The sequence below is a fragment of the Anomaloglossus baeobatrachus genome, chromosome 5 (assembly GCF_048569485.1).
Source record: "Anomaloglossus baeobatrachus isolate aAnoBae1 chromosome 5, aAnoBae1.hap1, whole genome shotgun sequence".
NCBI lineage: Eukaryota > Metazoa > Chordata > Amphibia > Anura > Aromobatidae > Anomaloglossus > Anomaloglossus baeobatrachus.
This window is the reverse complement of record NC_134357.1, coordinates 7,239,467-7,265,366: the sequence shown is the minus strand read 5'-3', so window position 1 is coordinate 7,265,366 and position 25,900 is coordinate 7,239,467. Positions and strand designations below refer to the sequence as shown.

The 25,900-nt window shown below is 50.9% G+C and overlaps 1 protein-coding gene across 1 annotated transcript in view; it reads right to left on the bottom strand.

The window, feature by feature from the left end:
* ABLIM1 (actin binding LIM protein 1) overlaps positions 1-25,900 on the bottom strand; it is a 331,013-nt gene that overhangs the window by 44,582 nt on the left and 260,531 nt on the right. Inside the window, exons 9-12 of the mRNA XM_075348153.1 lie at positions 21,885-21,962; positions 21,382-21,528; positions 13,750-13,785; positions 12,744-12,873 (exon numbers count right to left, since the gene is read on the bottom strand). Coding sequence (XP_075204268.1) covers positions 12,744-12,873; positions 13,750-13,785; positions 21,382-21,528; positions 21,885-21,962 — 391 coding nt within the window. The remainder of the gene's footprint in view (positions 1-12,743; positions 12,874-13,749; positions 13,786-21,381; positions 21,529-21,884; positions 21,963-25,900) is intronic.

Genomic DNA, 25,900 nt, shown 5'->3' with positions numbered 1-25,900 from the left:
ATCCTGTCCTGTAGGGGGCGCTGTATATTACACTGGTTATTATCCATCCTGTCCTGTAGGGGGCGCTGTATATTATCCATCCTGTCCTGTAGGGGGCGCTGTATATTATACCGGTTATTATCCATCCTGTCCTGTAGGGGGCGCTGTATATTACACTGGTTATTATCCATCCTGTCCTGTAGGGGGCGCTGTATATTATACCGGTTATTATCCACCCTGTCCTGTAGGGGGCGCTGTATATTACACCGGTTATTATCCACCCTGTCCTGTAGGGGGCGCTGTATATTATACCGGTTATTATCCATCCTGACCTGTAGGGGGCGCTGTATATTACACCGGTTATTATCCATCCTGTCCTGTAGAGGGCGCTGTATATTACACCGGTTATTATCCATCCTGTCCTGTAGAGGGCGCTGTATATTATACCGGTTATTATCCACCCTGTCCTGTAGGGGGCGCTGTATATTACACCGGTTATTATCCATCCTGTCCTGTAGGGGGCGCTGTATATTATACCGGTTATTATCCACCCTGTCCTGTAGGGGGCGCTGTATATTACACCGGTTATTATCCATCCTGTCCTGTAGAGGGCGCTATATATTACACCGGTTATTATCCATCCTGTCCTGTAGGGGGCGCTGTATATTACACCGGTTATTATCCATCCTGACCTGTAGAGGGCGCTGTATATTATACCGGTTATTATCCATCCTGTCCTGTAGGGGGCACTGTATATTATACCGGTTATTATCCATCCTGACCTGTAGAGGGCGCTGTATATTACACCGGTTATTATCCATCCTGACCTGTAGGGGGCGCTGTATATTACACCGGTTATTATCCATCCTGACCTGTAGGGGGCGCTGTATATTACACCGGTTATTATCCATCCTGTCCTGTAGGGGGCGCTGTATATTATCCACCCTGTCCTGTAGGGGGCGCTGTATATTATACCGGTTATTATCCATCCTGTCCTGTAGGGGGCGCTGTATATTACACTGGTTATTATCCATCCTGTCCTGTAGGGGGCGCTGTATATTATCCATCCTGTCCTGTAGGGGGCGCTGTATATTATACCGGTTATTATCCATCCTGTCCTGTAGGGGGCGCTGTATATTACACTGGTTATTATCCATCCTGTCCTGTAGGGGGCGCTGTATATTATACCGGTTATTATCCACCCTGTCCTGTAGGGGGCGCTGTATATTACACCGGTTATTATCCACCCTGTCCTGTAGGGGGCGCTGTATATTATACCGGTTATTATCCATCCTGACCTGTAGGGGGCGCTGTATATTACACCGGTTATTATCCATCCTGTCCTGTAGAGGGCGCTGTATATTACACCGGTTATTATCCATCCTGTCCTGTAGAGGGCGCTGTATATTATACCGGTTATTATCCACCCTGTCCTGTAGGGGGCGCTGTATATTACACCGGTTATTATCCATCCTGTCCTGTAGGGGGCGCTGTATATTATACCGGTTATTATCCACCCTGTCCTGTAGGGGGCGCTGTATATTACACCGGTTATTATCCATCCTGTCCTGTAGGGGGCGCTGTATATTATACCGGTTATTATCCACCCTGTCCTGTAGGGGGCGCTGTATATTATACCGGTTATTATCCATCCTGTCCTGTAGGGGGCGCTGTATATTACACCGGTTATTATCCATCCTGTCCTGTAGAGGGCGCTATATATTACACCGGTTATTATCCATCCTGTCCTGTAGAGGGCGCTGTATATTACACCGGTTATTATCCATCCTGTCCTGTAGGGGGCGCTGTATATTATACCGGTTATTATCCATCCTGTCCTGTAGGAGGCGCTGTATATTATACCGGTTATTATCCATCCTGTCCTGTAGGGGGCGCTGTATATTATACCGGTTATTATCCATCCTGTCCTGTAGGGGGCGCTGTATATTACACCGGTTATTATCCATCCTGTCCTGTAGGGGGCGCTGTATATTACACCGGTTATTATCCATCCTGTCCTGTAGGAGGCGCTGTATATTACACCGGTTATTATCCATATTGTCCTGTAGGGGGCGCTGTATATTACACCGGTTATTATCCATCCTGTCCTGTAGGGGGCGCTGTATATTACACTGGTTATTATCCATCCTGTCCTGTAGGAGGCACTGTATATTATACCGGTTATTATCCATCCTGTCCTGTAGAGGGCGCTGTATATTACACCGGTTATTATCCATCCTGTCCTGTAGGGGGCGCTGTATATTATACCGGTTATTATCCATCCTGTCCTGTAGGGGGCGCTGTATATTACACCGGTTATTATCCATCCTGTCGTGTAGGGGGCACTGTATATTATACCGGTTATTATCCATCCTGTCCTGTAGGGGGCGCTGTATATTATACCGGTTATTATCCATCCTGTCCTGTAGGGGGCACTGTATATTATACCGGTTATTATCCATATTGTCCTGTAGGGGGCGCTGTATATTACACCGGTTATTATCCATCCTGTCCTGTAGGGGGCACTGTATATTATACCGGTTATTATCCATCCTGTCCTGTAGAGGGCGCTGTATATTACACTGGTTATTATCCATCCTGTCCTGTAGGGGGCGCTGTATATTATACCGGTTATTATCCACCCTGTCCTGTAGGGGGCGCTGTATATTACACCGGTTATTATCCATATTGTCCTGTAGGGGGCGCTGTATATTACACCGGTTATTATCCATCCTGACCTGTAGAGGGCGCTGTATATTACACCGGTTATTATCCATCCTGTCCTGTAGAGGGCGCTGTATATTACACCGGTTATTATCCCTCCTGTCCTGTAGAGGGCGCTGTATATTACACCGGTTATTATCCCTCCTGACCTGTAGGGGGCGCTGTATATTACACCGGTTATTATCCATCCTGTCCTGTAGGGGGCGCTGTATATTACACCGGTTATTATCCATCCTGTCCTGTAGGGGGCGCTGTATATTACACTGGTTATTATCCACCCTGTCCTGTAGGGGGCGCTGTATATTACACCGGTTATTATCCATCCTGTCCTGTAGGGGGCGCTGTATATTACACCGGTTATTATCCATCCTGACCTGTAGGGGGCGCTGTATATTACACCGGTTATTATCCATCCTGACCTGTAGGAGGCGCTGTATATTACACCGGTTATTATCCATCCTGTCCTGTAGGGGGCGCTGTATATTACACCGGTTATTATCCATCCTGTCCTGTAGGGGGCGCTGTATATTACACCGGTTATTATCCATCCTGTCCTGTAGGGGGCGCTGTATATTACACCGGTTATTATCCATCCTGTCCTGTAGGGGGCGCTGTATATTACACCGGTTATTATCCATCCTGTCCTGTAGGGGGCGCTGTATATTACACCGGTTATTATCCATCCTGTCCTGTAGGGGGCGCTGTATATTACACCGGTTATTATCCATCCTGTCCTGTAGAGGGCGCTGTATATTACACTGGTTATTATCCATCCTGTCCTGAAGGGGGCGCTGTATATTATACCGGTTATTATCCATCCTGTCCTGTAGGGGGCGCTGTATATTACACTGGTTATTATCCATCCTGTCCTGTAGAGGGCGCTGTATATTACACCGGTTATTATCCATCCTGTCCTGTAGGGGGCGCTGTATATTACACCGGTTATTATCCATCCTGTCCTGTAGGGGGTGCTGTATATTACACCGGTTATTATCCATCCTGTCCTGTAGGAGGCGCTGTATATTACACTGGTTATTATCCATCCTGTCCTGTAGAGGGCGCTGTATATTATACCGGTTATTATCCATCCTGTCCTGTAGAGGGCGCTGTATATTACACCGGTTATTATCCATCCTGTCCTGTAGAGGGCGCTGTATATTATACCGGTTATTATCCATCCTGTCCTGTAGAGGGCGCTGTATATTACACCGGTTATTATCCATCCTGTCCTGTAGGGGGCGCTGTATATTACACTGGTTATTATCCATCCTGTCCTGTAGGGGGCACTGTATATTATACCGGTTATTATCCATCCTGTCCTGTAGGGGGCGCTGTATATTACACCGGTTATTATCCATCCTGTCCTGTAGGGGGCACTGTATATTACACCGGTTATTATCCATCCTGTCCTGTAGGGGGCGCTGTATATTACACCGGTTATTATCCATCCTGTCCTGTAGGGGGCGCTGTATATTATACCGGTTATTATCCATCCTGACCTGTAGAGGGCGCTGTATATTACACCGGTTATTATCCATCCTGACCTGTAGGGGGCGCTGTATATTATACCGGTTATTATCCATCCTGACCTGTAGGGGGCGCTGTATATTATACCGGTTATTATCCATCCTGTCCTGTAGAGGGCGCTGTATATTACACCGGTTATTATCCATCCTGTCCTGTAGGGGGTGCTGTATATTACACTGGTTATTATCCATCCTGTCCTGTAGGGGGCGCTGTATATTACACTGGTTATTATCCATCCTGTCCTGTAGAGGGCGCTATATATTACACAGGTTATTATCCATCCTGACCTGTAGAGGGCGCTGTATATTACACCGGTTATTATCCATCCTGTCCTGTAGGGGGCGCTGTATATTACACTGGTCGGTTATTATCCATCCTGTCCTGTAGAGGGCGCTATATATTACACTGGTTATTATCCATCCTGTCCTGTAGGGGGCGCTGTATATTACACCGGTTATTATCCATCCTGTCCTGTAGAGGGCGCTGTATATTACACTGGTTATTATCCATCCTGTCCTGTAGAGGGCGCTGTATATTACACCGGTTATTATCCATCCTGTCCTGTAGGGGGCGCTGTATATTACACCGGTTATTATCCATCCTGTCCTGTAGGGGGCGCTGTATATTATACCGGTTATTATCCATCCTGTCCTGTAGGGGGCACTGTATATTATACCGGTTATTATCCATCCTGACCTGTAGGGGGCGCTGTATATTACACCGGTTATTATCCATCCTGTCCTGTAGGGGGCGCTGTATATTACACCGGTTATTATCCATCCTGTCCTGTAGAGGGCGCTGTATATTACACTGGTTATTATCCATCCTGTCCTGTAGAGGGCGCTGTATATTACACCGGTTATTATCCATCCTGTCCTGTAGGGGGCACTGTATATTATACCGGTTATTATCCATCCTGACCTGTAGGGGGCGCTGTATATTACACCGGTTATTATCCATCCTGACCTGTAGAGGGCGCTGTATATTACACCGGTTATTATCCATCCTGTCCTGTAGGGGGCGCTGTATATTATACCGGTTATTATCCATCCTGACCTGTAGGGGGCACTGTATATTATACCGGTTATTATCCATCCTGACCTGTAGGGGGCGCTGTATATTACACCGGTTATTATCCATCCTGTCCTGTAGAGGGCGCTGTATATTATACCGGTTATTATCCATCCTGTCCTGTAGGGGGCGCTGTATATTACACTGGTCGGTTATTATCCATCCTGTCCTGTAGAGGGCGCTGTATATTACACCGGTTATTATCCATCCTGTCCTGTAGGGGGCGCTGTATATTACACTGGTCGGTTATTATCCATCCTGTCCTGTAGGGGGTGCTGTATATTACACTGGTTATTATCCATCCTGTCCTGTAGGGGGCGCTGTATATTACACCGGTTATTATCCATCCTGTCCTGTAGAGGGCGCTGTATATTACACTGGTTATTATCCATCCTGTCCTGTAGAGGGCGCTGTATATTACACCGTTATTATCCATCCTGTCCTGTAGGGGGCGCTGTATATTACACCGGTTATTATCCATCCTGTCCTGTAGGGGGCACTGTATATTATACCGGTTATTATCCATCCTGACCTGTAGGGGGCGCTGTATATTACACCGGTTATTATCCATCCTGTCCTGTAGGGGGCGCTGTATATTACACCGGTTATTATCCATCCTGTCCTGTAGGGGGCGCTGTATATTACACTGGTCGGTTATTATCCATCCTGTCCTGTAGAGGGCGCTGTATATTACACCGGTTATTATCCACCCTGTCCTGTAGGGGGCGCTGTATATTACACCGGTTATTATCCATCCTGTCCTGTAGGGGGCACTGTATATTATACCGGTTATTATCCATCCTGACCTGTAGGGGGCGCTGTATATTACACCGGTTATTATCCATCCTGACCTGTAGAGGGCGCTGTATATTACACCGGTTATTATCCATCCTGTCCTGTAGAGGGCGCTGTATATTACACCGGTTATTATCCATCCTGTCCTGTAGAGGGCGCTGTATATTACACCGGTTATTATCCATCCTGTCCTGTAGGGGGCGCTGTATATTATACCGGTTATTATCCATCCTGTCCTGTAGGAGGCGCTGTATATTATACCGGTTATTATCCATCCTGTCCTGTAGGGGGCGCTGTATATTATACCGGTTATTATCCATCCTGTCCTGTAGAGGGCGCTGTATATTACACCGGTTATTATCCATCCTGTCCTGTAGGGGGCGCTGTATATTACACCGGTTATTATCCATCCTGTCCTGTAGGGGGCGCTGTATATTACACCGGTTATTATCCATTCTGTCCTGTAGGGGGCGCTGTATATTACACCGGTTATTATCCATCCTGACCTGTAGGGGGCGCTGTATATTATACCTGTTATTATCCATATTGTCCTGTAGGGGGCGCTGTATATTACACCGGTTATTATCCACCTGTCCTGTAGGGGGCGCTGTATATTACACCAGTTATTATCCATCCTGACCTGTAGGGGGCGCTGTATATTATACCGGTTATTATCCATCCTGTCCTGTAGGGGGCGCTGTATATTATACCGGTTATTATCCATCCTGTCCTGTAGAGGGCGCTGTATATTACACCGGTTATTATCCATCCTGTCCTGTAGGGGGCGCTGTATATTACACCGGTTATTATCCATCCTGTCCTGTAGGGGGCGCTGTATATTACACCGGTTATTATCCATCCTGTCCTGTAGGGGGCGCTGTATATTATACCGGTTATTATCCATCCTGACCTGTAGGGGGCGCTGTATATTATACCTGTTATTATCCATATTGTCCTGTAGGGGGCGCTGTATATTACACCGGTTATTATCCACCTGTCCTGTAGGGGGCGCTGTATATTACACCAGTTATTATCCATCCTGACCTGTAGGGGGCGCTGTATATTATACCGGTTATTATCCATCCTGTCCTGTAGGGGGCGCTGTATATTACACTGGTTATTATCCATCCTGACCTGTAGAGGGCGCTGTATATTACACCAGTTATTATCCACCTGTCCTGTAGGGGGCGCTGTATATTACACCAGTTATTATCCATCCTGACCTGTAGGGGGCGCTGTATATTATACCGGTTATTATCCATCCTGACCTGTAGGGGGCGCTGTATATTATACCTGTTATTATCCATATTGTCCTGTAGGGGGCGCTGTATATTACACCGGTTATTATCCACCTGTCCTGTAGGGGGCGCTGTATATTACACCAGTTATTATCCATCCTGACCTGTAGGGGGCACTGTATATTACACCGGTTATTATCCCTCCTGACCTGTAGGGGGCGCTGTATATTATACCGGTTATTATCCCTCCTGACCTGTAGGGGGCGCTGTATATTACACCGGTTATTATCCATCCTGACCTGTAGGGGGCGCTGTATATTACACCGGTTATTATCCATCCTGACCTGTAGGGGCGCTGTATATTACACCGGTTATTATCCATCCTGACCTGTAGGGGGCGCTGTATATTACACCGGTTATTATCCATCCTGTCCTGTAGGGGGCGCTGTATATTACACCGGTTATTATCCATCCTGTCCTGTAGGGGGCGCTGTATATTACACCGGTTATTATCCATCCTGACCTGTAGGGGGCGCTGTATATTACACCGGTTATTATCCATATTGTCCTGTAGGGGGCGCTGTATATTACACCGGTTATTATCCATCCTGTCCTGTAGGGGGCGCTGTATATTACACCGGTTATTATCCATATTGTCCTGTAGGGGGCGCTGTATATTACACCGGTTATTATCCATCCTGTCCTGTAGGGGGCGCTGTATATTATACCGGTTATTATCCATCCTGTCCTGTAGGGGGCGCTGTATATTACACCGGTTATTATCCATCCTGACCTGTAGGGGGCACTGTATATTACACCGGTTATTATCCATCCTGACCTGTAGGGGGCGCGGTATATTACACCGGTTATTATCCATCCTGTCCTGTAGAGGGCGCTGTATATTACACCGGTTATTATCCATCCTGTCCTGTAGGGGGCGCTGTATATTACACCGGTTATTATCCATATTGTCCTGTAGGGGGCGCTGTATATTACACCGGTTATTATCCATCCTGTCCTGTAGGGGGCGCTGTATATTACACCGGTTATTATCCATCCTGTCCTGTAGAGGGCGCTGTATATTACACCGGTTATTATCCATCCTGTCCTGTAGGGGGCGCTGTATATTACACCGGTTATTATCCATATTGTCCTGTAGGGGGCGCTGTATATTACACCGGTTATTATCCATCCTGTCCTGTAGGGGGCGCTGTATATTACACCGGTTATTATCCATCCTGTCCTGTAGAGGGCGCTGTATATTACACCGGTTATTATCCATCCTGTCCTGTAGGGGGTGCTGTATATTACACCTGACATTATCCATCCTATCTCTCCTATTATGGAGGAACAGTCCATTTCCTCTTTAGGCCTGTAGGGGTCTCTGCGTGGATTCAGTATTTCCCTCTTTTCCTGCTGGGGGTTGTAGTTCTTTAGAGATGGGTGAACCTGACATGTAAAGTTCGGGGTCTGTACCAGACACCCAGTGACGTTCACGGAACCGGAAAACGGACTGCTCAGGGAAGTCCATGTCACTGTTAGGCTATGTGCCCACGCTGCGGATTTTGCGCGGATTTTGCCGCGGATTTGCCGCGGATTTACCGCAGATTTTCCGAAAATCTGCAGCAGCGGCACTTCCAAGCCATTTCAATGGCATTTTGGAAATGCTGTGTCCATGCTGCGGATTTTTCCGCGGCGGATTTGCCGCGGATTTTGATCCGGAAAAATCTGCAGCATGTCAATTATTGTTGCGGATTTTGGTGCGGATTTTGGGTATAGAATGGGGGAAAAAAAAAAATCCGCATCAAAATCCGCGGCAAATTCGCGGCAAATCCGCGGCAAAAATAAGGTGCGGATTTGCCGCGAAAGTCGCGGATTTTCATGCAGAAAAATCCGCAGGTACATTCTACCGTGGACACATAGCCTTAGGGTTCGGCCACCCGGTAAAAAAATAAAAAAAGTTTTAAAAAAAGTTATAAAAAGGAGAATAGAGATTAAAGCAGGAGAATTTTACTTAATGAGTCTCCCGCACGGCTGTCACACTGCTTCCGGGTCCAATCATTAGCTCTTATGCATATTCACTGCTTCCCCCGCCCACCATCAGTCCAGAGGTCTGTGATTGGTTACAGTCAGCCCATGCCCACACCCTACGTGACAGCATCTGTGATTGGCTGCAGTCAGACTTCCGACATCTCTGATCTCTGGTTGCGTTAGCAGAGGCTGTCTGGGTCCCCGAATGGAGTGTAAAAATAAATAAACAGAAAAGTGTAGGGTTTCCCCGTATTATGATACCCAGCACAGATAACGCATACAGGCTGCAGCCCACAGTCGGGTGCTAATCTTGGCTGGGTCTCAAAATTAGAGGAACTGCGTGTGGCTTTTTTAAAATAATTTGAAAAAAATAATTAAAAAAAAAACAAACAATGTGAAGTCCCCCCCCCCCCCCAATTTTCATACCAAGCCAAGATAAATCCAACAGCTGGGGGCCGGTATTCTCAGCCTGGGGAGGCCCATTGTTACTGGGCCCCCACCATCCTAAAAATAGCAGCCCATAGTCACCCAGAATTGTCACATCCATTAGATGCAACAAATCCCAGTACTTTACCTAGCTCAACCCAATTGCCCTGGTGCAGTGGCAATTGGGGTGATAAGGAGTTAATAACAGCTGCCACTAAGTCCTAGAGTAGAAATGGAAAGCACTTATGAGACCCCTCCATTACTAATCCTGTAAGTCAAAAGAAATAAACAAAAAACATAGAAAAATCCTTTATATAAAAAAAACAAAACAACACACAAAAAAACCCCAACCACACCCTCTTTCTCCAATTTATTAACCCCTAAAACACCCTGCACGTCCTACGTATTCCACAACACGACGTCTCGGCTCTTCTACATACTGAAGTCGCAACACACAGGCACATTACAGAACATGACCACCTGGTGCGACTTCAAGCAGACACTGACTGAGACGAAGTTGTGAGCGGTGACATCACAGAATTTACCTGCGGTGACAGCTGAAGGATCATCAAAATGTGATGCGCTTTTATGTGGTATTTATGTATTTTTGTTTACCAGGAGATGCAGATTTAGTGCAGGAATTTGGTATATAAATTAAATAACCAAATTTGCATATCCTGGCAAAAAAACGCATGAAAACTGAGACACGTTTTAATGTGTTTTTTCTTGCCAGGAGATGCAGGAATTTGGTGTATAAATCTCAGCACCAAATCTGCATCTCATAGCAAAAAAATGTGGTTTTCTGCCAGGAGATGCAGATTTGACTGAACTCAGTGAGTTCACCTGAGGTGAGGTCACTTGAGGTGAGGTCACTTGAGGTGAGGTCACTGAGGTGAGGTCACTGAGGTGAGGTCACTTGAGGTGAGGTCACTGAGGTGAGGTCACTTGAGTTCACCTGAGGTGAGGTCACTGAGTTCACATGAGGTGAGGTCACTGAGCTCACCTGAGGTGAGGTCACTGAGTTCACCTGAGGTGAGATTACCTGCTGTTTTCTGACAGGAGATGCAGGTCTGATTGAACTCAATGAGTTCGCCTGAGGTCAATTTACTTGCGGTCACTGGTGGGGTGCTGTGGGAATCTCAAGCTGTGACTGCAGGTAAAGTCAGTGACGTCACTGCTCCCAACTGCGGCTCAGTGTCTGCCTGGTCATGTTCTCTAATGTGCCCACGCATTGTGACTTCAGTTTGTAGCAGAGCCAGGATCGTCGTGAGACATTAGGTGGATTACGGTGAACCTGGGTGTTTGGAGACAGTGTTTTTTTGTTTTCATTTCAAATAAAGGCTTTTTTCTGTATTTGTGTTTATTTCTTTTCACTTACAGGATCAGTAATGGGAGGTTCTCAAAGACGCCTCCCATTTCTAATCTACGGCTTAGTGGCAGATGTGAGCTGTCATTAACCACCGCACCAGGGCAATCGTCAAGAGCTGGGTAAAGCGCCAGAAATGTTGCATCCGTTGGACACAACCATTCTGGGAACCTGCCAACTGCTATTTTTAGCCTGGAGGGGCCCAATAACCATGGGTCTCCCCAGGCTGAGAATACCAGTCCCCAGCTATGGCTTTATCATAGTTGGGTATCAAAATTGGGGGGGGGGGGGCACAGACAGTGGGCGAGGAAAGCAGTGAATATGTATGAGAGTTAATGAGCGGACCCAGGACAGTGTTACAGCCGGGTGGAAGACTTGTATAATGTGATTGCTTTAAGCCCCCAATAACCCTTTGTACCACAATTTGGCGTCTGGGCAGATGCTCAGTTTTAATTCTGGTTCGTCCAACTCTATAGTTCTCCACTAATCAATCACTGCTAAAGACTTAGGGGTACTTTGCACGCTACGACATCACAAGCCGATGCTGCGATGCCGAGCGCGATAGTCCCCACCCCCGCCGCACATGCGATATCTTGTGATAGCTGCCGTAATGAACATTATCGCTGCGGCAGCTTCACACGCACTCACCTGCCCTGCGACGTCGCTCTGGCCGGCGACCCGCCTCCATCCTAAGGGGACGGGTCGTGGGGTGTCACAGCGATGTCACACGGCAGGCGGCCAATAGGAGCGGAGGGGCGGAGATGAGCGGGACGTAAACATCCCGCCCACCTCCGTCCTTCCTCATTGCAGGCGGGACGCAGGTAAGGAGATGATCCTCGCTCCTGCGGTGTCATACACAGCGATGTGCACTGCCGCAGGAACGAGGAACAACATCGTACCTGTCGCTGCAGCGAAATTATGGAAATGCCCGAACACTACACAGATCATACGATTTCGACGCTTTTGCGCTCATTAATCGTAGTAAAAACGATTCACATACTCCGATGTCGACAGCGAGGCCGGATGTGCGTCACTTTCGATTTAACTGTGATTCTTTTCTCTGCAGGGTATGATGTGTGACGCGGCTTTCCGAGCGTCAGCAGCTCATTTTATGCTGCGGAGCCGCGAGTGTTCTTAGAAAAAGCGAAAATCCTCTCCGTCTAGAACCCTGATCCTGGGCACGGACGCTGCCTTCTCCCGCTCAGAACACTCACGTCTCCGGATCATGGGCACGGACGCTGCCTTCTCCCGCTCAGAACACTCACGTCTCCGGATCATGGGCACAGACGCTGCCTTCTCCCGCTCAGAACACTCACGTCTCCGGATCCTGGGCACGGACGCTGCCTTCTCCCGCTCAGAACACTCACGTCTCCGCACGAGGGAAGAGGCTGTGTCCAGAACCCATCGTGGGCACAGACCCTTACATTGTGATCGCTGGGCGGGGGCTTCGGCCATCTGTATCTGCTCCCATGACCAGTCCAGTCTGGGTCCCTCAACCGAATATATGCCTGCACTACACCTGAGGACCCCAGTACAGGATGAACCCCACAGACACAATGAACGCCACATACTGAGCGGATCCTTACCGGGTCTGTGGAAATGCTGCGGGGATCTGGAGACGGTGGGGGTGTAGTTATGGCGGCTGTACACGGGGGAATTGATGGATCCTTGGCTGGTAGATCTCTGAATAATCCGTTCCCGTCCATCCTGATAGCCCTAAAGACACCAGGACAAGAAAGAGCAAATCACTACGGTCACACATGGGATTCACCCAGCTTTCCCTACCTGAATGGTAGCCCTATCACTGTGAAGTCAGCAGCTGCGGACCAGGACACTGCACGTGGGTGCTAAATAGCCCTTGTGATGGTGTGATATTGTGGGTTGTGTATCATTTTGTGTAAGCACGTATTTCAGGCGTGGTGCTCTGTCCATTCTATGTATTATTTGTCCTGTCTGCAGGTTAATAACCCCCTGCCGGGCTTCTGTCCCTAGGTGTGAGGGATGGGGGCCTGGAATCCACCCAAACACTCTGCTTACCTGGGGGATTATTCAGTCTGGGGAAGGACAAGAGACAAGCAGGAATACTCATCCTCTGGGGGAGAAGCTGCAGCTACAGGCAGCAACCCAGAGAGCCGTTGAGAAACCCCGATCTCCCTGGAAAAGGACTGCTGGAGGATTGTGACTGATCCCTGGGACATTTATCCTATTACTGGACTACTTTACCCTCTGTATGGTGGATTATTTTATGGACCTTCTGGTTTGCATGGAATAAATGTTCTTTGGATTGTTCAATAATATCTCGCTCTGTTGATTGTGTACCCTGTGGATACGTTATGCCCACGTCCCTATGATGACACTTCCTGGCCTATGTGGTGTCAAAATCAGACATTTCAAATTAGACACTGATGTGGATGGAGGTTCAGATGTACAAAAAGTCCCAAAGATAAATATGAAAAAGGCTAAAGTGAAGTGTTGTCATAGGGACGTGCGAGCAGCAGGTATCAGCCCTAGTGAATCGCCCATCCCTGGATCACATCCCTCCATAGTCATCGTTACAATGTGTCAGTGAAGTATCCAGCATCAGTCACTCACCTCCGCAGACAGCGTGGGCGACAGAGTCCTGGGAGACTGGAAGACAAAGGACATTGTAAGAATAAGCCTAATATCTGCAGAACACGACAGACGAGACGAGGAAGAAAATCAGAGGGAAAGGGTTAATCTAGAGATACAGCGTATATATATATATATATATATATATATATATATATATATAGACACACAGCGAGAGCTGGAGGCGGCACAGCAGAGGTTAATAATGGCAGCTGTAATACTCCACATGGGCAGCAGATGGCGCCGCAGTCATTCTCTGATCAGTCACGGCTCTGATGAGATTTGCTGACTTTCCTGTCTTTGTGTCAGTCACAGTCTCTATTCTCCTGTTATTTGGTACTAATTTGTGTTGGGGAATAGAGGTGGCAGATTCTGGACCCCAGGGAAGCCCCCCCCCCCCCTCCCCGGTAACACTCTCACTCACCCTTTATGTGAATAGCTGCTCATTAATCCAGAACGTTACAGAACATCAGGTGAAAATGTAATGACTGCGGGGGGCACAGAGCAGATAGACACAGGGGACCCCCTCCTCTGTCATCATCCCTCTGCGGGGGGGCACGGAGCAGATAAACACAGGGAACCCCCTCCTCTGTCATCATCCCTCTGCGGGGGGCACGGAGCAGATAGACACAGGGTGCCCCCTCCTCTGTCATCATCCCTCTGCGGGGGGGCACGGAGCAGATAGACACAGGGTGCCCCCTCCTCTGTCATCATCCCTCTGCGGGGGGCACGGAGCAGATAGACACAGGGTGCCCCCTCCTCTGTCATCATCCCTCTGCGGGGGGCACGGAGCAGATAGACACAGGGTGCCCCCTCCTCTGTCATCATCCCTCTGCGGGGGGCACAGAGCAGATAGACACAGGGGACCCCCTCCTCTGTCATCATCCCTCTGCGGGGGGGGCACGGAGCAGATAAACACAGGGAACCCCCTCCTCTGTCATCATCCCTCTGCGGGGGGCACGGAGCAGATAGACACAGGGTGCCCCCTCCTCTGTCATCATCCCTCTGCGGGGGGGCACGGAGCAGATAGACACAGGGTGCCCCCTCCTCTGTCATCATCCCTCTGCGGGGGGCACGGAGCAGATAGACACAGGGTGCCCCCTCCTCTGTCATCATCCCTCTGCGGGGGGCACGGAGCAGATAGACACAGGGTGCCCCCTCCTCTGTCATCATCCCTCTGCGGGGGGCACGGAGCAGATAGACACAGGGTGCCCCCTCCTCTGTCATCATCCCTCTGCTGGGGGCACGGAGCAGATAGACACAGGGGACCCCCTCCTGTCATCATCCCTCTGGGGGGGCGCACCGAGCAGATAGACACAGGGGACCCCCTCCTCTGTCATCATCCCTCTGCGGGGGGGGCACAGAGCAGATAGACACAGGGGACCCCCTCCTCTGTCATCATCCCTCTGCTGGGGGCACAGAGCAGATAGACACAGGGGACCCCCTCTTCTGTCATCATCCCTCTGCGGGGGGCACAGAGCAGATAAATGCAGGGCACCCCCTCCTCTGCCATCATCCCTCTGCGGGGGGCACAGAGCAGATAGACACAGGGGACCCCCTCCTCTGTCATCATCCCTCTGCGGGGGGCACGGAGCAGATAAATGCAGGGTGCCCCCTCCTCTGTCATCATCCCTCTGCTGGGGGCATGGAGCAGATAGACACAGGGGACCCCCTCCTCTGTCATCATCCCTCTGCTGGGGGCACAGAGCAGATAGACACAGGGTGCCCCCTCCTCTGTCATCATCCCTCTGTGGGGGGCACGGAGCAGATAGACACAGGGGACCCCCTCCTGTCATCATCCCTCTGCGGGGGGGGCACGGAGCAGATAAATGCAGGGCGCCCCCTCCTCTGTCATCATCCCTCTGCTGGGGGCACGGAGCAGATAGAGGAGGGGGTCCCCTGTGTCTATCATCATCCCTCTGCGGGGGGTACAGAGCAGATAAACACAGGGGACCCCCTCCTCTGCCGTCATCCCTCTGCTGGGGGCACAGAGCAGATAAATGCAGGGTGCCCCCTCCTCTGTCATCATCCCTATGCGGGGGGCACAGAGCAGATAGACACAGGGGACCCCCTCCTCTGTCATCATCCCTCTGCGGGGGGCACAGAGCAGATAAATGCAGGGTGCCCCCTCCTCTGTCATCATCCCTATGCGGGGGGCACAGAGCAGATAAATGCAGGGTGCCCCCTCCTCTGTCATCATCCCTCTGCGGGGGGTACAGAGCAGATAAACACAGGGGACCCCCTCCTCTGTCATCATCCCTCTGCGGGGGGTACAGAGCAGATAAACACAGGGGACCCCCTCCTCTGTCATCATCCCTCTGCGGGGGGCACAGAGCAGATAAATGCAGGGTGCCCCCTCCTCTGTCATCATCCCTCTGCGGGGGGCACAGCAGATAAATGCAGGGCACCCCCTCCTCTGTCATCATCCCTCTGCGGGGGGCACGGAGCAGATAGACACAGGGGACCCCCTCCTCTGCCGTCATCCCTCTGCTGGGGGCACAGAGCAGATAAATGCAGGGGACCCCCTTCTCTGTCGTCATCCCTCTGCGGGGGGGCACAGAGCAGATAGACACAGGGGACCCCCTCCTCTGTCATCATCCCTCTGCGGGGGGCACGGAGCAGATAGACACAGGGGACCCCCTCTTCTGTCGTTATCCCTCTGCGGGGGGCACAGAGCAGATAAACACAGGGGACCCCCTCCTGTGTTGTCATCTCTCTGCTGGGGGCACAGAGCAGATAAATGCAGGGTGCCCCCTCCTCTGTCATCATCCCTCTGCGGGGGGGCACAGAGCAGATAAATGCAGGGCGCCCCCTTCTCTACCATCATCCCTCTGCGGGGGGCACAGAGCAGATAAATGCAGGGCGCCCCCTTCTCTGCCATCATCCCTCTGCGGGGGGCACAGAGCAGATAAATGCAGGGTGCCCCCTCCTCTGTCGTCATCCCTCTGCGGGGGGCACAGAGCAGATAAATGCAGGGTGCCCCCTCCTCTGTCGTCATCCCTCTGCGGGGGGCACAGAGCAGATAAATGCAGGGTGCCCCCTCTTCTGTCGTTATCCCTCTGCGGGGGGCACAGAGCAGATAAATGCAGGGTGCCCCCTCCTCTGCCGTCATCCCACTGATGAGTGCTGCAAAACATGTAAAAACACAGGGCACAAATGTTCCGCTGCTCACAGAAAGTTCTGTCCACAGAACCCACAGGGGGAAACGTGGACCTCACACCGTGGACTGATGTCACAGCCGGCTCAGAGACAGGAACAGCAAGGTCAGTAAATCTACCCCAGCTTCATTACAGATCTAGATTTCTTGAGTTACTGGCTACAAACAAGCCGTATCCTGCAGTTATACCAGGGACCTTAAACACGTGGCCCGGATGCGGCTCTTCGGGCTTCTTCTTGCGGCCCGCAGGTCCGTGGACCCCGTGATGATCGCAGCCACTGCCCGCAGTACTCAGAGCTTGGCGCCGTGCATAGCTCTCTGCACAACTATACCTAAGGCAACAGTCGGCCAATTACGAGCCAGCGGCTGACAGTGATATGGCGTCACACGCTGGACTCTAATTGGCCAGTGGCTGCCATTGGTTTACGGCTGCAAAAAGCTCTGCGCGGCACCAGCAGTTCATTCAGAAGAAATAAAGCCATCACTACTGCGGGCACCGGCATCGATCGTCACAGGGTCTGCGAGCCGCAAGAAACCGGGAAGAGAACACCGAGGGAATGGAGGACAGGGGAGAAGAATCTTTTTTTTATGTGTATATGAAGAATGGCATATAAAGGGAAAATTACTACAGGATGGGCACATTACTACAGGGGACAAGGATGGGGCACATATAAGGATGGGGAACATTACTATAAGGGGACAAGGATGGGCACAAGGATGGGCACATTACTACAGAGGACAAGGATGTGCAAATTACTACAGGGGACAAGGGTGGGCACACTACTACAGGATGGTGACAAGGATGGGCACATTACTACAAGGGAGAGGGATGGGCACATTACTACAGGTGACAAAGATAGGCACATTACTACAGGGGACAAGGATGGGTACATTACTACAAGATGGGCACAAGGATGGGCACACTACTATAAAGGGACAAGGATGGGCACATTACTACAGTGGACAAGGATGGTCACATTACTACAAGATGGCGACAAGGATGGGCACATTACCACAAGATGGCGACAAGGATTGGCACATCACTACAAGGGACAGGGATGGCTCATTACTACAGGATGGAGACAAGGATGTGGACATTACTACAAGGGACAATGTAGGGCACATTACTACAAGGGACAAGGATGGGCAAGTTACTACAAGGGATAGGGATGGGCACATTACTACATGAGACAAGGATGGGCACACTACTATAAGGGGACAAGGATTGGCACAATACTACAGGGGACAAGGATGGGGGACATTACTACAAGATGGTGGCAAGGATGGGCACATTACTACAAGGGCTAGGGATGGGCACATTACTACAGGGGACAAAGATGGGCACATTACTACAAGGAACAGGGATGGCACAATACTACAGGATGGAGAAAAGGATGGGCGCATTACTACAGGGGACAAAGATGGGCACATTACTACAAGAGACAATGATGGGCACATTACTACAAGGGACAAAGAAGGGCACATTACTACAGGATGGGGACTAGCATGGGCAGATTGCTAGAGGGGACAAGGATGGGGCACATTACTACAGGAGGTGGACAAGGAAAGGCACATTACTACAGGATGGGCACAAGGATGAGCACATTACTACAGGATGGGCACACTACTACAGGATGGGCACAAGGATGAGCACATTACTACAAGGGGAAGGGATGGACACATTACTACAGGATGGAGACAAGGATGGGGACATTACTACAACATGGGGAAAAGAAAGGGCACGTTACTACAGGATGGGCCCATTAGAACAAGATAGGGACCAGAATGGGCATATTACTATAGATGGGGACAAGGATGTGCACATTAATATAGATGGGGACAAGGATGGGCACACTACTATAAGGGGACAAGGATGGGGCACAAGGATGGGCACATTACTACAGTGGACAAGGATGGTCACATTACTACAAGATGGCGACAAGGATGGGCACATTACCACAAGATGGCGACAAGGATTGGCACATCACTACAAGGGACAGGGATGGCTCATTACTACAGGATGGAGACAAGGATGTGGACATTACTACAAGGGACAATGTAGGGCACATTACTACAAGGGACAAGGATGGGCAAGTTACTACAAGGGATAGGGATGGGCACATTACTACATGAGACAAGGATGGGCACACTACTATAAGGGGACAAGGATTGGCACAATACTACAGGGGACAAGGATGGGGGACATTACTACAAGATGGTGGCAAGGATGGGCACATTACTACAAGGGCTAGGGATGGGCACATTACTACAGGGGACAAAGATGGGCACATTACTACAAGGAACAGGGATGGCACAATACTACAGGATGGAGAAAAGGATGGGCGCATTACTACAGGGGACAAAGATGGGCACATTACTACAAGAGACAATGATGGGCACATTACTACAAGGGACAAAGAAGGGCACATTACTACAGGATGGGGACTAGCATGGGCAGATTGCTAGAGGGGACAAGGATGGGGCACATTACTACAGGAGGTGGACAAGGAAAGGCACATTACTACAGGATGGGCACAAGGATGAGCACATTACTACAGGATGGGCACACTACTACAGGATGGGCACAAGGATGAGCACATTACTACAAGGGGAAGGGATGGACACATTACTACAGGATGGAGACAAGGATGGGGACATTACTACAACATGGGGAAAAGAAAGGGCACGTTACTACAGGATGGGCCCATTAGAACAAGATAGGGACCAGAATGGGCACATTACTATAGATGGGGACAAGGATGTGCACATTAATATAGATGGGGACAAGGATGGGCACACTACTATAAGGGGACAAGGATGGGGCACAAGGATGGGCACATTACTACAGTGGACAAGGATGGTCACATTACTACAAGATGGCGACAAGGATGGGCACATTACCACAAGATGGCGACAAGGATTGGCACATCACTACAAGGGACAGGGATGGCTCATTACTACAGGATGGAGACAAGGATGTGGACATTACTACAAGGGACAATGTAGGGCACATTACTACAAGGGACAAGGATGGGCAAATTACTACAAGGGATAGGGATGGGCACATTACTACATGAGACAAGGATGGGCACACTACTATAAGGGGACAAGGATTGGCACAATACTACAGGGGACAAGGATGGGGGACATTACTACAAGATGGTGGCAAGGATGGGCACATTACTACAAGGGCTAGGGATGGGCACATTACTACAGGGGACAAAGATGGGCACATTACTACAAGGAACAGGGATGGCACAATACTACAGGATGGAGAAGAGGATGGGCGCATTACTACAGGGGACAAAGATGGGCACATTACTACAAGAGACAATGATGGGCACATTACTACAAGGGACAAAGAAGGGCACATTACTACAGGATGGGGACTAGCATGGGCAGATTGCTAGAGGGGACAAGGATGGGGCACATTACTACAGGAGGTGGACAAGGAAAGGCACATTACTACAGGATGAGCACACTACTACAGGATGGGCACAAGGATGAGCACATTACTACAAGGGGAAGGGATGGACACATTACTACAGGATGGAGACAAGGATGGGGACATTACTACAACATGGGGAAAAGAAAGGGCACATTACTATAGATGGGGACAAGGATGTGCACATTAATATAGATGGGGACAAGGATGGGCACATTGCTACATGATGGGACATTACTATAAAATGGGAAAAAAGATGGGCACATTACTACAGGATGGGGACAAAATGGGCACATTACTACAGGTTGGGGACCAGGACCATGTGCAGCATACAGTGTTATACAGAGGGCAGACTAGAGACTGCTGTGACTGCGGGGAATCTGTGCGTCCATATACAGTATACAGTGTTATACAGAGGGCAGACTACAGGCCGGTGTGACTGCGGGGGAATCTGTGCGTCCATATACAGTATACAGTGTTATACAGAGGGCAGACTACAGGCCGGTGTGACTGCGGGGGAATCTGTGCGTCCATATACAGTATACAGTGTTATACAGAGGGCAGACTACAGGCCGGTGTGACTGCGGGGAATCTGTGCGTCCATATACAGTATACAGTGTTATACAGAGGGCAGACTACAGGCCGGTGTGACTGCGGGGAATCTGTGCGTCCATATACAGTATACAGTGTTATACAGAGGGCAGACTACTGCAGGAGACAGAAAGCCACACGGAAACAGAAAACTCCCACCAATAAGGGCCTAGGAAAGTGCAGCCAGTAATCAGAATCACTATCAGGTCTCCTTTAAGGGGGAGATCAGTGGCGCCCCAACTTACTCGCTCATTCAGGACTGAGGAGCGGTCACTCTGGGGGCTCTGCGACTGCGGACAAGAGTCAGCACGGTCATTAATAACAGCAATGTAGAGGACACATCCCATAATAACTGCCTGATGGAACCACAAGTCCCAGCACACCCCAGGACGTGTACAGCGCCCCAGCATATAGAGCTCACCTCCCCCATGCTCTGGCGCTCGTCATACGTGGAGGTGTGGAAGGATTCGTAGGTGATGAGGTCCGGCCGCTCGATGTCGTAGATGGCCTTCACCTTGGGGATGGCGGCCAGGTCCTTGTAGTCCAGGATCTCGTCGTCCACTTTCGCCTGAGAATAGACGATAATATACTGATACATTGTAGCGTGTAGTGACCTCCATCAGCGAGCGCCTGACCTGTGACCGCAAACCTGACCAGGACGACGGGGTCATAAACCAGCACAAGATGGTGACCGGTGAGACAGGACGTCTGTAGAGAGACGTGACCGCCCGTCCTCTGATCAGGGACCACCCGCCCTCTGATCAGGGACCGCCCGTCCTCTGATCAGGGACCGCTTTCCTGTGTTTCCCACCCTCGTACCTCTGCTTGCCGGCAGTGAATGGACTGCAATGTGCGAGTGCTCACACCCAAAATACAGACCCCACCGAATACACAACACAAAATGTGACCATGGGTTGTACTCACACAGATGGTGTGGGCCGGCGAGCCCGCGATACTGGAGCCTGCGCGGGAATACACGCTCTCACATGAAGACCGCGTGGGCTGAAACACAAGAGGCAAAATATCAATGGTGAGCATGTAAGGAAGAAACACGGCAACCTGCAGCTGCATCCCCCCACCTGCAGGGGAGAAGCCATCACTAGAAGTCACCCAATATCAGTACCCAGAGGCCAAATGGATAAAACCCCCAAACACAGGAAGGGGCACAGCACGGGACACGGAGGGTCCCACTACAGGGGGACGTAGTGTACACCAAGAAGAGGGGCTCATTACAGGGGGTGCAGTGTACACCAAGAAGAGGGGCTCATTACAGGGGGGGCAGTGTACACCAAGAAGAGGGGCTCATTACAGGGGGGGCAGTGTACACCAAGAAGAGGGGCTCATTACAGGGGGTGCAGTGTACACCAAGAAGAGGGGTTCATTACAGGGGGGTGCAGTGTACACCAAGAAGAGGGGCTCATTACAGGGGGGTGCAGTGTACACCAAGAAGAGGGGCTCATTACAGGGGGGTGCAGTGTACACCAAGAAGAGGGGCTCATTACAGGGGGGTGCAGTGTACACCAAGAAGAGGGGCTCATTACAGGGGGGTGCAGTGTACACCAAGAAGAGGGGCTCATTACAGGGGGGTGCAGTGTACACCAAGAAGAGGGGCTCATTACAGGGGGGTGCAGTGTACACCAAGAAGAGGGGCTCATTACAGTGGGGTGCAGTGTACACCAAGAAGAGGGGCTCATTACAGGGGGGTGCAGTTTACACCAAGAAGAGGGGCTCATTACAGGGGGGTGCAGTTTACACCAAGAAGAGGGGCTCATTACAGGGGGGTGCAGTGTACACCAAGAAGAGGGGCTCATTACAGGGGGGTGCAGTGTACACCAAGAAGAGGGGCTCATTACAGGGGGGTGCAGTTTACACCAAGAAGAGGGGCTCATTACAGGGGGGTGCAGTGTACACCAAGAAGAGGGGCTTATTACAGGGGGGTGCAGTGTACACCAAGAAGAGGGGCTCATTACAGGGGGTGCAGTGTACACCAAGAAGAGGGGCTCATTACAGGGGGGTGCAGTGTACACCAAGAAGAGGGGCTCATTACAGGGGGGTGCAGTTTACACCAAGAAGAGGGGCTCATTACAGGGGGGGGCAGTGTACACCAAGAAGAGGGGCTCAGTACAGGGGGGTGCAGTTTACACCAAGAAGAGGGGCTCATTACAGGGGGGTGCAGTGTACACCAAGAAGAGGGGCTCATTACAGGGGGGTGCAGTTTACACCAAGAAGAGGGGCTCATTACAGGGGGGTGCAGTGTACACCAAGAAGAGGGGCTCATTACAGGGGGGTGCAGTGTACACCAAGAAGAGGGGCTCATTACAGGGGGGTGCAGTGTACACCAAGAAGAGGGGCTCATTACAGGGGGTGCAGTGTACACCAAGAAGACGGGCTCATTACAGGGGGTGCAGTGTACACCAAGAAGAGGGGCTCATTACAGGGGGGGCAGTGTACACCAAGAAGAGGGGCTCATTACAGGGGGGTGCAGTGTACACCAAGAAGAGGGGCTCATTACAGGGGGGTGCAGTGTACACCAAGAAGAGGGGCTCATTACAGGGGGGTGCAGTTTACACCAAGAAGAGGGGCTCATTACAGGGGGGTGCAGTGTACACCAAGAAGAGGGGCTCATTACAGGGGGGTGCAGTTTACACCAAGAAGAGGGGCTCATTACAGGGGGGTGCAGTGTACACCAAGAAGAGGGGCTAATTACAGGGGGGGCAGTGTACACCAAGAAGAGGGTCTCATTACAGGGGGGACGTAGTGTACAACAAGAAGAGGGGCTCATTACAGGGGGGACGTAGTGTACACCAAGAAGAGGGGCTCATTACAGGGGGGACGTAGTGTACAACAAGAAGAGGGGCTCATTACAGGGGGTGCAGTGTACACCAAGAAGAGGGGCTCATTACAGGGGGGTGCAGTGTACACCAAGAAGAGGGGCTCATTACAGGGGGGTGCAGTGTACACCAAGAAGAGGGGCTCATTACAGGGGGGTGCAGTGTACACCAAGAAGAGGGGCTCATTACAGGGGGACGTAGTGTACACCAAGAAGAGGGGCTCATTACAGGGGGGTGCAGTGTACACCAAGAAGAGGGGCTCATTACAGGGGGGTGCAGTGTACACCAAGAAGAGGGGCTCATTACAGGGGGGTGCAGTGTACACCAAGAAGAGGGGCTCATTACAGGGGGGACATAGTGTACACCAAGAAGAGGGGCTCATTACAGGGGGGTGCAGTGTACACCAAGAAGAGGGGCTCATTACAGGGGGGTGCAGTGTACACCAAGAAGAGGGGCTCATTACAGGGGGACGTAGTGTACACCAAGAAGAGGGGCTCATTACAGGGGGGACGTAGTGTACAACAAGAAGAGGGGCTCATTACAGGGGGGACGTAGTGTACACCAAGAAGAGGGGCTCATTACAGGGGGTGCAGTGTACACCAAGAAGAGGGGCTCATTACAGGGGGGTGCAGTGTACACCAAGAAGAGGGGCTCATTACAGGGGGGTGCAGTGTACACCAAGAAGAGGGGCTCATTACAGGGGGGTGCAGTGTACACCAAGAAGAGGGGCTCATTACAGGGGGACGTAGTGTACACCAAGAAGAGGGGCTCATTACAGGGGGGTGCAGTGTACACCAAGAAGAGGGGCTCATTACAGGGGGGTGCAGTGTACACCAAGAAGAGGGGCTCATTACAGTGGGGTGCAGTGTACACCAAGAAGAGGGGCTCATTACAGGGGGGACATAGTGTACACCAAGAAGAGGGGCTCATTACAGGGGGGTGCAGTGTACACCAAGAAGAGGGGCTCATTACAGGGGGGTGCAGTGTACACCAAGAAGAGGGGCTCATTACAGGGGGGACATAGTGTACACCAAGAAGAGGGGCTCATTACAGGGGGGTGCAGTGTACACCAAGAAGAGGGACTCATTACAGGGGGGACATAGTGTACACCAAGAAGAGGGGCTCATTACAGGGGGGTGCAGTGTACACCAAGAAGAGGGGCTCATTACAGGGGGGTGCAGTGTACACCAAGAAGAGGGGCTCATTACAGGGGGTGCAGTGTACACCAAGAAGAGGGGCTCATTACAGGGGGGTGCAGTGTACACCAAGAAGAGGGGCTCATTACAGGGGGGTGCAGTGTACACCAAGAAGAGGGGCTCATTACAGGGGGGGCAGTGTACACCAAGAAGAGGGGCTCATTACAGGGGGGACGTAGTGTACAACAAGAAGAGGGGCTCATTACAGGGGGGTGCAGTGTACACCAAGAAGAGGGGCTCATTACAGGGGGGACGTAGTGTACAACAAGAAGAGGGGCTCATTACAGGGGGGTGCAGTGTACAACAAGAAGAGGGGCTCATTACAGGGGGGACGTAGTGTACACCAAGAAGAGGGGCTCATTACAGGGGGGTGCAGTGTACACCAAGAAGAGGGGCTCATTACAGGGGGGACGTAGTGTACAACAAGAAGAGGGGCTCATTACAGGGGGGACGTAGTGTACACCAAGAAGAGGGGCTCATTACAGGGGGGACGTAGTGTACAACAAGAAGAGGGACTCATTACAGGGGGGTGCAGTGTACAACAAGAAGAGGGGCTCATTACAGGGGGGTGCAGTGTACACCAAGAAGAGGGGCTCATTACAGGGGGGTGCAGTGTACACCAAGAAGAGGGGCTCATTACAGGGGGGACGTAGTGTACAACAAGAAGAGGGGCTCATTACAGGGGGGACGTAGTGTACAACAAGAAGAGGGACTCATTACAGGGGGGTGCAGTGTACAACAAGAAGAGGGGCTCATTACAGGGGGGACGTAGTGTACACCAAGAAGAGGGGCTCATTACAGGGGGGTGCAGTGTACACCAAGAAGAGGGGCTCATTACAGGGGGGACGTAGTGTACAACAAGAAGAGGGGCTCATTACAGGGGGGACGTAGTGTACACCAAGAAGAGGGGCTC